This window comes from Musca autumnalis, unplaced genomic scaffold, assembly GCF_047663935.1.
Source record: "Musca autumnalis isolate F117 unplaced genomic scaffold, ASM4766393v1 scaffold_5, whole genome shotgun sequence".
In the NCBI taxonomy this organism is placed as follows: domain Eukaryota; kingdom Metazoa; phylum Arthropoda; class Insecta; order Diptera; family Muscidae; genus Musca; species Musca autumnalis.
Genome location: NW_027412088.1, coordinates 41,742,125 through 41,756,484, shown reverse-complemented (window position 1 = coordinate 41,756,484; position 14,360 = coordinate 41,742,125). Strand labels below are relative to the sequence as shown.

The window sequence follows — 14,360 nt, the reverse complement described above, 5'->3', positions numbered from 1 at the left end:
GTTACACCATACTTATAACTCCCTCCACACGCAGTGGTAATTCTACACACTTACATACCTATATGTTTTTGTACGTTTTTATGTTTTCATTATCTATCTAATATTCCACATCAACAAACCATAGTCATTTCCTTCTTCCTTACAGCGCTTGTATAAATAATGAAGACAATTAATTTAATTACACATTTTATTCAATTATGTATTCACTATGACAGTAGTGCTGGTAATGCAGTCTACATGTCAGACAATTCCTCTGCCTTTTAAGAAATTAATTACGAAATTAACACGAGGTATGTTTTTATTTGTCTCTTGTTTCTCTTTAAATGTCAAAGTTTAGATAAATAAGAATATGACCTTTGCAGATTTGTGCTTAGAGTTCATTAATAATTACTAGTTGTTGTCCTGTTTGCCGCATTGTTCTTTTCTTGGAAATGAAAGTAAATGTCAAAAGAAAGAAAACTGTAAATTGTTCAATGTTATTGTTACATTTCAACATGCCCTTTAAAATCTAATGGCCGTCTGTACATAACTCAAATTATAATGGTGAATACGGATGGATTCAGTTTGAGACCATTTGACACGGTTTTAAGAAGAAATATGGTTTTCATTTACTTTCTATTCATCATTTAGTTTAGATATATTTTACTTCCTCTAAGAGTGCTCATTTTGTAACGTTAATCATTTGTATTAAAACTTACCTGTAAGTCTGGTGCCGATAATGGACCAGGTTGTGCCAGATCACAAGCTGATATCCAGGGATTAAGGCGTGTTAACGGAAAATCACTTTCCAATATCGATCGATGTTCCTTGGTGTCCTCTATGTCTGTCTTTGTCTCTTTTGTTTCCTCCTGCTGGGCAGGTGTTATGTGTTCGAGGTTGGCGTTGACGTTGTCGTCTTCGTCGGTGACAGATACAATTTTATCGTTGTTATTGCTCACTAAATGAGCATTGTACAGCGTTTCGATTTGATCATCATTTGGTTCACTCGATTCATGAGCATAGTTTTGAGTTGGTTTAAGTTCGTGATCATGTTCCTGTTCTGATATTTCTGATATTGAATCTGGCTCTTGCTCTGGCTGTTGTTCTTGTATAGATGTTGATCCTTTGGACTTTGGATCATTTTCACTTTTTTGTGAAACGGGAACTTCATTTTGTCGCAATCGTTCAAAATCCTCAAGGGCATTTTGTTGATTGGTGTCCTGTAATTCTGAGGCGCCACCTCCACTACCACTTGTCGACGATGATGATGATGATGAAGATGCCGAAATGGATGCTGACGATGATGAGGAGGACGACGATGACACTACAGTTTCCGTACCACTGCTGTAATCTTCTTCGTTAGTATCACCAATTTTGTCGTCCGTAAGCTTTATCAAACGATCAAAGGACTCTTCCGATAGAAGATCGTCCTCGGCTACTAAGGCAAATATATCGCCTTCGTCAAACGATCTTGACGAATCGGCGTTGAGTGAGGGAAAGTGTACGGGTAGACCACGAACTGTGGCTTGGTCGCTTACAACACTATCTCGGCCGTGACTTTGACTACGACTCTTGCTACTCTCCACTGCTATCGATTGTGAGGTGTTATCGTCCGACGATTCGTCAAAGTTGTCCCCTGCCTCTGACTTAATGCCGCCTTTATAGTCAACGTTTGCACTACGTGCTCTTCTCTTTCTTCTCCGTCGAAACTTAGACGATATCACTCGCGAACGCGATTGCCTTACCGTTGGCAAAACAGTAGACGAACGAACGGAACGTTTAACAGGATCGTCGTAATATTGTGACAAATGTGAGGGCAGCGGAAATGTGTAGGCAAAGTTGTTAGCAGGATTATAGACAGAGTTAGCAGAGTATAGATGGGATGCTGGTCGCTGTAGAAAATCGTTGTTATAAAATGCACTAAAAAAGTTAAATGGCGCTAATTCTTTGTGGTTGTGAGGATCCTGCCTTAAGGACTCTTCTTCGAGGGATGGACCATAAATACGGAATGTCGATAATGTTGGAGAAATGGTACTGGATGTTGTTGTGGTTGTAGGCGATGGTGTTGCTGCTGCGATAATGAATGAGGACGACGACGTTGCCGCTGATGTTGGTGTTAGAACTGAAGCCGGTGGAAATGTGGTAGGTAGTGGTGGTGTTGTATCTGCTGTTGACCTTGGTAGTGGTAGTGTTGGTGGTAGTGACGACGTTGTTGGTGTAGTCTTTGAACTGATGCTGCTGGTGCTGCCACGCCGAGCCCCCGAAATAAACGCAAGCGCCATCACGACCAGCCCGGGTCCTGGCCGCATATTGACCTCGGGTTCGGCGGTGCTAGCATGGTGCAGGCCCGCTTGAGACGCGCTTGCGACTCCAACTCAATGTCGGTAATGATGGGCTCATGGCCCCATCATCATTTTGTTTGGTTGTAAATGTTCTACAATGCAGCACTTTGTAACGCCCACAACGAATACGTCTTTCCGAAATATTCGGATAAGTCTTTGAGTGAGGTTTTATCAGAACAGCGTTATTATGATAGTGTAACATAAATATCGTTAACAATTTACGATTATATCGTTCAAAAAGTATTGATTAATTTTATCTGTGATTATTCGTAGGATGAAAGCGCATTTTTGTCTTCGACAGAATTGTAACGTCCGTATCTGAAATTGAAAACAAAAGGTGGAATGTTATTTATATTTTAAATAGTATCAAAGGAGAAATTACATATCATATAGAGCTATCGAAATTTGTAAATGAAAAGAAAATTCTACTATTTAAAAAGGCAACAGTCGTTTTAGCCGACAGAGATATTCAAAGAATTTATTAAATATTGTTTCCCAATTCCTTTGCCTTTTTTCAGTGTTATAATAATGCAGGTATCGGCAAACATATTTCCTTTGACATACCTTAAAGAACCGTTTTTGGCTAGTACACGATTTTCGATTTTTTGATTTTATGTATGGTGAGAAAAACTTTGTCTTTGCTAGTGTAACCATGTTTCGGAAAATATGATTCATATGGTATATTCCAATTATAATAATGATAAATTCTCCCCTTAGGTTAGGTTAGGTTAGGTTAGGTTAGGTTGAAAAGAGGGGCGAGTACTCGCCACATGTCCTGGTGGACATAGACATAAGCCATGAAGTAGGCCTGTTGTGCGCTCTAGTCTAAGTTTTTTGAAGAAGGGGACTCTACTATAAATTAATTAAGGAACTCTGTTCCCTTAACAAAATCCCGTAATTGTTTTAGGTCGTCTACAATTACCTGATTAAGATCTGGTATTGTGTCGTTCCCTAAAAACTGGGATCTGATGTTTGCGAAAGCGGGGCATTGGCAGAGAAAATGCTCCAATGTTTCATCATCCATACGCTGTTGTCTGCACAATTAATTTTTTGCAGATGAGCTTGTAAACCCAGGTGACCTGTAAGAACACCTGTAAGTCTACTCAACTCTGCTTTACCTAGCAGTAATAGGTTTTTAGTTTTTTCCTCATTTGGGTCTCCCCATAGGATTTTTGTGGTTTTCCCTAATTCCTCTCTATTTCATAGGGATAAGTGGGCATTTTTTGCCCAATTTTTTAACTCTAGCCGAGACGCATTTAGTGGCTTTGCGTTCGCCAAGTTTACGGTTGCTAATTCCCTTCCCTTTTTGCCAGAGAATTTGCAATCTCATTACCTCTATTCCCCGCATGTCCTGGTACCCATATTATACGCACATGCTGAGTAATGCTGTTGATCGAATTTATACAATCCAAGACTGTTTGTGATTTTACTGTCTTGGATGTTATTGCTTTGATTGCAGTTTTACTGTCCGTAAGGACGTTTACAGTAGTTGGCCTCGTGTTGGCAACCCTTAAACCAACCCTCATACCCCCATTTTTACAAGTCTTCTTTTGTTATATTTTGGATTTACCGAACAGATTTAGAGCGATCCGCTCAACTTAAAGTTAAAAGTGATGACTGAATTTCAAGGAGGAGCTTCTTGGCATTAACTTTCAATGTAAAAATAATATTTTTAATGCGTCCAAATTGGTTTATTTTGCGTTTTCAAATCCATCAGATAGTAAAAGAACACATATAATAATGGCCCTTAAAGTGAGAACTGTAAACAACATTATATACCACACCGATAGAGAAGTGAGGTTCACACTAAAGACGTTACTTGGCAGGTCCAAAATAGTTAACATACGAATTCAAGAATGATTAACGAAATAAACGATAGAACCTAAACCAGCATCAGAAAACTGGTTCATCTAATTATAAAAGGTTTTAGAGTAAGTGTGCCACATGAAAAAGTCAAAAACGGCTACATAATAACAAGAATTGCTCACAAATGATTAGGAAAAACCATTACTCTACCAGTACAATATAGAGAAATGATTAGGACTTGCTATAGAAAATTTTCACAAACTCTGGAGTACTGGGATGACGTTAAAATTTCTGATAAAACAACAATTATGATGCACTATCACAGCCCTGGAAAACCAAAAATGTAATGCAGACTTTAAAGTTCGTAGAAACATACATTTTGGTATATCCGGACTTTGGAGGAAACAAAGAAAGTTCTAAAAAATAATTTAACCGTCAAGAAATTTGGAGTTGTTGACTCTGAAACTTCACACAAATTGCAATATAAACAACTAAGAAAATATAATTCGGCTTTGCAGACAGAGAAATACCCTCAGCCTGTGTGAATGAAACCTTTCATCTATGGACTTCAGAGCTATAACCAAAAAAATACCAACCCAGCACCATGTGGGGAAAATGGTGCTGATAACGAAAACGTGAAATTTAAGTCGATTCGGAGAAAAAAGTTTCCGCACGGACTGCGATGGGTATTTTTTATATTTAAAAATTTTAATTTGCTTTGTTTTAATAAATATTTATAGAAAACAAATACGATTCTCACAGACAAAGTCATTAAAACAGCCTGTAACTTTCTCGAATTCGTTGCAAATGACCACATATTCTCTTGTCCGAAAGGTACAATAAATTTAAACATAAAATTCTCGAGTTTATGCAGAAAAACACAAAATTTTAATTTTGCAAAGATACATTAAATGCTCCGATATGTCGCGATTTGTTAACAAATTGGTCCAGAATGGTTTGACATTGATTTTAAATTAGATTAGAAGTTTTAATCAATTTTTACGAAAAGCGTATATGTCATTATAACAAATAAAATAATTCCATGCATTACTGAACTTTAATGCATTTGGTGCGGAAACTTTTTCACGATAGAGAAACAATGACACCGTATTTCATAGTAGTTTTTCATGCTCTACACGGCTATGGTATTTTTGATATTTGCAAAAATTGCAAAAAAGTTATAACCCTAGTGGACACTGCATCGAATACCGGCTACAAAATAGAAATGGAGTGAAAATTCATTGTGATTAGTATGTAGCAAAGAAACTTAAAACGTGTTTTCTCAAAATGAAATTTTGATACGATTCTCCTACATCTTTGTGGGCTTATGAAGGACATCCAAGGGTGGTCATTCATTGGTCGATTTTATATTTTTAAATTTTTTGCCCATTTTATGACCAACAAGTAAGAAAGTATCAGTCAGCTGTGTTGACGAAAATATACCCTCAGCCTCTGACATAAAAGGAAGCAAACACAATAATTATACCGTATATAAAATATATTGATATTGTATCCCGAGTTTGCTTAGTTTGCCATAGAGAACGCAAAATATTAAATTAAGTTAAACTTAGTTCAGAAGAAAATTTTGAAAACGTTAAAGAGTTATCTTGACTGTCAGCTATTTTAGTTTTTTGGATATTTTGGGTTATTATCTCAGAAATTATGGACATACTCCGAAAAAAACCTTCTGCAAAAAATTTCAAATATATCCTAGACGAGTCCTCAAACTGCACTTTTTCAAAATTTGTGTGGGAGGTATCCGAAGGACGGGACCGATATCGTCCATATTCCAACGTCAACACGACTGGATGAAATAATAAGATGACCAAAGTTTGGACCAATCAGAAACTCCCTGAACGAGTTATCTTGTGGATTTGGCATTTTAGTTGGTGCCTTCCGGTTTTCTTGAAGCTTTCAGGCCATTATCTCAGGAAGTTTACTGAAGGAGGTACCCGAAGGGGTGGACCGATGTAGTCCATATTTGAACCCGTTCCAAAATTGGAAGGAGCAATACGATGTGCGGAGTTTGGACCAAGCGATTGCTCCCTTGGAAAGTTATCATTCACACCATTTTACAGAAAACGTTTAACGTTTGTGAATGACGTATCTGAAGGAGTGGACCGATATGGCCCTTCTTCGAACTTATACTAAGTTTGGGCAACATATTATGAAGTGAAAAATTTGGTTTGAATTGGTTCATCCGTTCGAGAGTTATCGTGCGCACCAGGCAGCCAGACAGACAGTCGAACATGGCTAAATCGACTCTAAATTGTCTGAAAAAGATTTCGTCCGAACATACTTGGGGTCTAAAACCATTATTTGGATGAGACACATTTTTAGTCGTATCAAAGTCAATATACCCTCCTTAGCCGAAAGACTGGTATAAAAATGATAAACAAACTTACGAACAAAACTTTATCTTAGAAGTCATTGATGATGGGGCAAAAACTTAAGGGGTTAGGACCACTTTTTGAGCACGAGAAAATACATTTTTATGCATTTTTACAAGAAATCTACGAAACTTTTTTAGAAGATGTTGTTTTATATGAAAGGTCACACCTTGAGCTGCTTTTAAAATTTTCTTGTTGAAAATATTGCACAGTGTTATTTCTGACAAATGTAACCAGTGTTTTACGACAGTAATGAAAACTATAGTTTGCCAACTCTACTGACATTGTCTTTAGTAAAGAGGTGCGGTGTAGTTGTGGTGCCCACGAAACGAAAACGAAAAATCGATCAGCATATGTTTTTCTGGGATCAATAAAAACCTAATAAACTTGTCCTTAAGCGAAACGGAATTAAAAAAAATTAATTTACCAATGATGAGGTGTCAAAATCAAACTAAAAAATTTATAGTTTTTTCGCCGTAAATCTCTTTAAAAACTCTTTAAAAAATCTCTCGCTTAAGGTCGAGCTTTTTGTGTGCACAATAATCCCACAATAACATATGAAAATCAGATAATCCGTTTTCGAGCTTCAGAGAGCACCGCTTTCAAAAAGGACATTTCGAAAAAACCTCGTTTAAAACTTCTACGTTACATACAAATCACAATGCATTTTTCCTTTCTAACACTCATATCTCAGCCAATTTTTGTCCAATCGACTCGAAATTGCAACATATTCTATTCTACCGCTACATTAAAATGAGTCCATAAAAATGTTCTATTTTGTAAAATTTGCATGTGGCAATAAACCCTAACTGTGACTAAACAAATTGAAATCGCTCCATGAATGCTTACTTGAATTTTAAAAAAGAGAATTAATGGAAGAATCAAATTGTTCGAGCTTGAGGTCAGTAAAATATGTTTATTTATTTATATAATTTCTCCGATATTTCGAAATTCCATGAATTTCATCTTCAGGGAGTTCTTTTTGATACGTAAATAATAATAATAATAATAATCTGACTTAAAACTAGTGTAGTGTGACTACTACCGTCGAATGTTTCTATTGCACACATTCGACGGTAGTAGTCACACTACACTAGTTTTAAGTCAGATTATTATTATTATTATTATTTACGTATCAAAAAGAACTCCCTGAAGATGAAATTCATGGAATTTCGAAATATCGGAGAAATTATATAAATAAATAAACATATTTTACTGACCTCAAGCTCGAACAATTTTATTCTTCCATAAAATATAGAAAGGTCGAAGAAAAACAAAAAAGCAAAGAGAATTAATTTTACAATCGTCGCCAAGTAACATAGCAAAGCATCAAAAATTATGTTAATATCCCTATGTAGAGAAGACTTTAGTTTTATGCTTTCTGAATTCTTAAAAGCGTTTTTAATATAAAAATGAAAAAGTCGATGATTTGTATTTTTGATTTTAACTTTGTTAATTATGAATTATCGCGATTCCACTGTACTAAGAAAAAGACAATAAAATCGCTTAACAAATAGATACATTTTTGATGGATTTTTTTGTTTTAAATTTATTGTTCACATTTTGTATTTCTCAACAAAGGACCCAAAGTGCGTATGATTGTTATTAATTAGAAATATTATAATAACAACCATACGCACTGAGTTTTTAATGTAAAGAAATACAAAACATTAATAACAAATTAAAACACAACAATATATATTTTGGTGAGCTTTTTAAATACATAAAAATCTTGTCTTTAAGCAAGACAAAATTAATTGTTTCCCAATTTTTTAACAAAATTCTGTAATTTTTTCTTTTTTGTTAAAATCGAAATTTTGACTTTGAAAGTTTACTATTTTTTAAAGTATATATTTGAATACTATTTCACTTAAGCGCAAGATTATTAGGTTCTTAAAACTCCCAAAAAATATGAAGTTCGGCCCATTTTTTCCAGCTATCGTTGGCACCGCAAAACGCTTTTACAAAATGGTGTTTCGCAGGTAGACATTAACCGCAAAACTATGCAATATATTTGAACAGCAAATATTCCATAAGTAGTTTACGATGTGCTCAGGTGAAAGAAAGATCCACTTAAAAATATTAGCAGTTTCCGTGACAAAAATTCACGAAAAATGAGTTTTTTTAGCCAGTGCAACTAACCCCTTTGGTTTTTGTTTTTGTAAAAAAGTTAAAACAATCCACCAAGAAATGAATAATTAGTTTTATTTGTTTTAAGAAATTGCCAATGTCCAAAATTGTTAAAAAAAAAATATTAGAAAATTTAGACCGAAAATATAGAAAATGAAATCGGGAGGGTTATGAGAGTTATACGTGTACGTGCAGTTTTTGATGGAGAAGTTTCTTAATGATTTGTGTCAGAAAATGTAGTTTAAACATTTAAAATATCTAAAATCGGCCGTTTATTAAAAAATAAATTTACGAATACAAATATCGTTTTCTGAAGAAAACATTCCGGCGATGAATCTTTTATACGGAAAATAAATATTTGTGCGGTCATATAATGCAGCTATAGCATAAAATATACAGTGGGTGCATTTTCAGTGTATGCAACATAAACTAAAAATGTAAACATTGATAACTTCGAAATGAGTTGAGGTTTTTTACAAATTCAAAAAACCATTTTGTCTTTAAGATGGCGTACAAAAATTCTCCGTTTACAGTTATACTAAAATTTTACGGAAAAACAAAAAATGGGCATTTTAAAATTGAGCATTGAAGATGATGCAATAATCTATTAATAATTACTAAATTGTTCGCTTTTTATGTCATATTAGTATTTAGAATGGTGGAATAATTGGTTCCCAATCGTTTTCCGTAATTTTGTCATTGATTCCGATCGGGATTGATTCCGAATGGGCTTGAATGGCAACAATGGCTGTTGAAATTTTTATTTTTATAAACGCAAACATGGCCACGACATTGTTAACAATGTTTCTAAAAACTATTTTCAAAGAAAAGTGCAGAAAATGTTGTTTTATGCCCTGATATTTTCCTCTATCAGGGTAACAACATTAAAGGTTAGTCTAATATGGGGCAAGCCTCTAAAGCTGGTCTTTCAATATATCATTAAATTGTTTGTATGTACTCTTGTCCGACTGTAATCTGTACTTTTAAAATAGTCTGGATTAATCCCATTGTTGTTGTTTTATTATTTTAAAACAACTAATTTATTAGTGGAAAAAGTTTGGTATTATTTGCCCAGGGGTTAGGCAGGAATTGTAACCTCAGACAAGTAAAGGAACACAAGTTTTTATATTGAGGTTTGTACACACATTTTAAAATTTAAACAAATTTGAATTTGAAAGTAATTTTTGCTCTGTTCCAGAACTTGCAAATATCTACAAATTTTACTACGATTGCAACATTTTCCTTTATGATATCGAAAAAATAGTAAAATTAGTAGATCCTTGCAGGTTCTGGAACAGAACATTTATTCGATTTTCGACAGTTTCGCATTTTGTGAACATGGAGGTAAAGCAGACATTGCATTCAAAATTGTCTATACTATGGTTTTTGGATTTTGAGCAAATGTTTGAAAGTAGTGAAACGGATTTATTTCGCCTTCGGAAAGAAATATAGGAAATATAATAACAAAATTTGTAAAGAAGCTCATTCGTCAGCAAATATTTAAGGTATCTTCAGCGAAGTAAATTTTAATAAAATGAAATAAGGATTCAATGGAGGGTATACTTTATACCAAAGATGATTTAAAACTTAACAAAACAAATTGTTATGACACATTGATTAAACCCGACTTCTTATAAAATTGATAATTTTAATTTAATGACTTGAAGTAAAAAATGTTTAATAACTTAAATACCTATTTTCTGTTTGTTTTAATAAGAAAACATCTAAGTGTGCGTAAAAAATTAATTATACCCTCAGCCTTTAGGCTATGAAGGGTATATACACTTTCATACGGGCAAAATGTGCCTCATCGAAATAATGGTTTTAGACCCCAAGTATGTTTGGACGAAATGTGTTTCAGACAATTTGGAGTCGATTGAGCAATGTCCGTCCGTCTGTCTGTCTGTCTGTCTGGCTGGAGCGCACGATAACTCTCGAAGGGATGAACCGATTCGGTTCAAATTTTGGCTTTCGTAATATTTTGTCCAAACTTAGTTTAAGTTCGAAGATGAGCTATATCGGTCCACTCCTTCCGGTACCTCCCCCACAAAAGTTCGAAAATGTTCGGAAAATTTGTACGCACGATAACTCTTGAAGGGTGTAACCGATTTGGTCCATACTTTGCCCATCGTGGAGCGTGTACCAGACTTAGATCAGGTTTTAATATGGACTCAATCGGTCCACTCCGTCGGGTACCTCCCACACAAATTTTAGAAAAGTTCAGTTTAGGAACATCTCTCGAATCGCTTTGATTTTTGCTTTAGCAACTTGTATTCACTGCCCTCCATACGACGGTATAAGTTTCATCAGGGGCAAGTCCATACTTCCTGAGAAAATAGCCTGAAAGTTGCAAAAAACCCCTATGACACCGTGTGAGGAGGTTGGAGGGCAAAATAACTCTCGAACAGGTCTGCCGATTCGGTCCAAAGTTTGGCCTTAGTAATATTTTGTCCAAACATAGTTTAAGTTCGAAGATAAGCCATATCGGTCCACTCCTTCAGGTACCTCCCCCACAAAAGTTCAAAAATGTTCGGAAAAATTGTGCGTACGATAACTCTTGATGAGAGTGGCCGAATTGGTCCATACTTTACACATCCTAATATATCTACCAGATATAGATCAGGTTCTAATATGGACTATATTTGTCCACTCCATCCGGTACCTCCCACTCAAAATTTCGGATAAATCTTCACTTTAAGACCTGCTTTCGAATCAAGCTTTTTCAGGGGCAAGTCCCTACTTCTTGAGCAAACATCCCTGAAGTTGTAAAAAACCCCTATGGTACCATATGTAGTGGCTGGAGATCCATTTTTTTTAGTATCTCCTCCGCAAAACTTTTAATCCTAATCAACATTTTTGTCAGTTCAAACGCCCAACATTTTTAAAACTCCCTAAATACATGCGTTTCTTTGTGAATAAATTGTTTCAATATACACAGGCTGAGGGTATATCTCTGTCGGCAAAGCCGACTGATACTTTTTTACTTGTTTTATTTTTATTTATCGTAATTTTGACGATTTTTCATAAAAATCATCTGGCATCTGACAAGTGTGTTCAGCACGAGAGTCCTACGTGAGCGAGAGTAAATTTACGCTCACGGGAGACCCATTGCCTTACATCATAGATGAAAAAGATGAGCACTTGTCTTTACTTTTTAAAAAAATAATAATATGTTTAAAAAATCGATGTTTGCATTTTTTATGCGGCACCCTTCTAAAGCGTTTAGTTTTGTTAGATTTTAAGATTGCCAAAGTTTGAGCACAATCAGTATAGGTTAACAAAAGCCAGTGGGGCCTAACATTTCCACACCAATTTGTATGGGGCCAAAGGTGAATATTCATGAAATTGCCCTAAAGGCAACCAATCGATGAGAAAACTGTACCAGTACATTGCTTTGGCTAGAACAAAATCTTATAAAAATGTATGTAAATCGGGTAAGATTTTGATATTGCTCCAATTTGGCCAATTGGGGCCCTATAATATAGCCTTATATTAAATCCAGAAGATTTTGACAACTTTTTGTACGATTACTTGTTAGCCATAGAAATGAACAGGTAAAATTATCTCTTCAATTGGAAATGGAATTGGACATACATAGCATGCTTGATGATACATTGGGGCTATATACAAATCTGATCCGATTCTCACTAAAACCAACAGCATCCGTACTTTGGACAAAAAATATATGTTCACTAGAAAAGGATAATAAATGCGATCCGTACTTTGATTACAAAAATACATGGATACATTGAATCAGAAACTGATTCATTTCGTTATGCATGTTACACACAAATACGTAATACCCTTTACCACAATGCACTATGGTCCCAAAATCATTTTTTCGGGCCAAAACTATTTCTATGACATTCTTGTATTGATATTAATTTTTAGATATAATTGCCGTCACAAAATATTAATTCAGAATAATTTACATCCAACATTTGCACAAATCAGTTAAAATGCATTACAGGGTGATTCCATTGTATGGGGTCTAAACTAAAATTTTGACTTATGTTAATAATTTTTGATATGAAGAGCTTGTATGTACCTTCTAAGCAGTCAAAATGTAAAATTACGGGCCAATCAGCTTCAAAATGTAGCTAAAATTGTTAAAATATATCAAATCGAGGGTACCCTTGTGAATCTATGTCGACAGTTTTTAGTGGAGAAGTTTTCTGGACAAAATTGTGTATCCTAAACTTAAGTTTGTACCAGAAGAATATCAAATATTTCGGAATTTCATGTAAGATGGAAAATTATGCTTCATTTATCGCAGGGAATCGCTACTTGAAATGAGTTTTTTCTTAAAGTACACAGATCAGAGTAATTTTTTTAACCTCGACCACTAGCGATCAAAATTATTTTGGTCCAGAACAATATTAAAAATGAAAAAATGTAATAATTCCAGAAATATGTTGATAACTTTGTTCTTAGACCGATTTTTTTCTGTTCATTTTGGAAAATGAACCTACCTACTTTCGTCTCCATATTCTCCATATTTGAGTTTTACTCTTTAAATTGTTTATTGCGATCTTATAACTCCGAAATTATCACAAAGTACTGCACGCTCAACTCTATTAATAACATATGGTCTGTTCCAGTACTGCAAGAATCTACTAATTTTTACTATTTTTTTTGATAAAATAAAGGAAAAATTGTTATCGTAGTAGATTATAGTAGCTTATTGCAAGTTCTGGAGCAGAGCAATTGTAAACAAATCTCAATTTTGACAACTCCTCGTCTAACGGTAAATGCAAATTTAGAATAAAACAAGAAGAAAACAACAAAAAAGAAGATGTCAAAAAAATTGACTTTTGGCCAAAGAATTTGCACTTTGTCAAGTGCCACCGTGACCAAATTGAAAATTTGAATTACGGAAATTCACTAAGGAAAGATTTTTTGTTAGTTTGACCAATAGGGCTATGACTTTTTGACATTTTTTCTCAAAAATGATTTCCTGTAGCAGGGATAAATGAACTTTTGCCTAATAATCACTACGCTATCGTTTATTCCATTGAAATATAAAAAAGTTCACGCACAAATCGATTTTAAAAATATAATGTTTTGAAAAAATGTATGAAATAAAAAAAAATTTCAAAAATTATTTTTTGTTGCACGAACTAATAAATATGTATAAGCCTACTAATAACTATAATAATGGTTATTTCATTCAAATATTGAAAAAGGTCATGCACGAACCACTTTGAAAAAATTTTAAGGGCCTGTTTATGTATGTCGATAAGAAAACGAATGCGGAAGAAAAACTATCAAATTTAAGTGTGTATTTCAAATTTGTTTTTTGTTTTGAAGCAAAAGCAAATGAAATATTATTTCAAAAACTAAAGTTTGGGTGTCTTTCATGCGCACACATTTTCGTTTCGAAATACATAAACTGGGGGTAATTTTTTTGTTTTTTGTTAAAAAATAATATCTTTAAATAAAAGCGTTTACGACATTTTTAAGACTCTCAGAATTGAAGAAAATTAGTGAGAAATAAATGTTATTTCAGTTTAATTATCTCATGTGACTCTAAAGTTTATTTTTTTAATTGTATATCTGCTTACAGTGACTTCAAAAAATTCTCCATAATTTTGATAAATTCAAATTTTAAAATCATTATGTGCGTATGGTTTTTTCACCGAATCACCTTATAATTATGAATTTATGCAATCTTATGGCAAAACTCATCACGCTATGATACAGGGATATGAGG

General features: G+C 34.3%; 1 protein-coding gene across 1 annotated transcript in view; it reads right to left on the bottom strand.

The window, feature by feature from the left end:
• The window catches only part of Mid1 (calcium-permeable channel component Mid1), a 296,978-nt gene that overhangs the window by 268,998 nt on the left and 13,620 nt on the right, over nt 1-14,360 (bottom strand). Inside the window, exon 3 of the mRNA XM_073955534.1 lies at nt 699-2,639. Within this exon, the coding sequence (XP_073811635.1) occupies nt 699-2,288 (1,590 nt within the window). The 5' untranslated portion in view covers nt 2,289-2,639. The remainder of the gene's footprint in view (nt 1-698; nt 2,640-14,360) is intronic.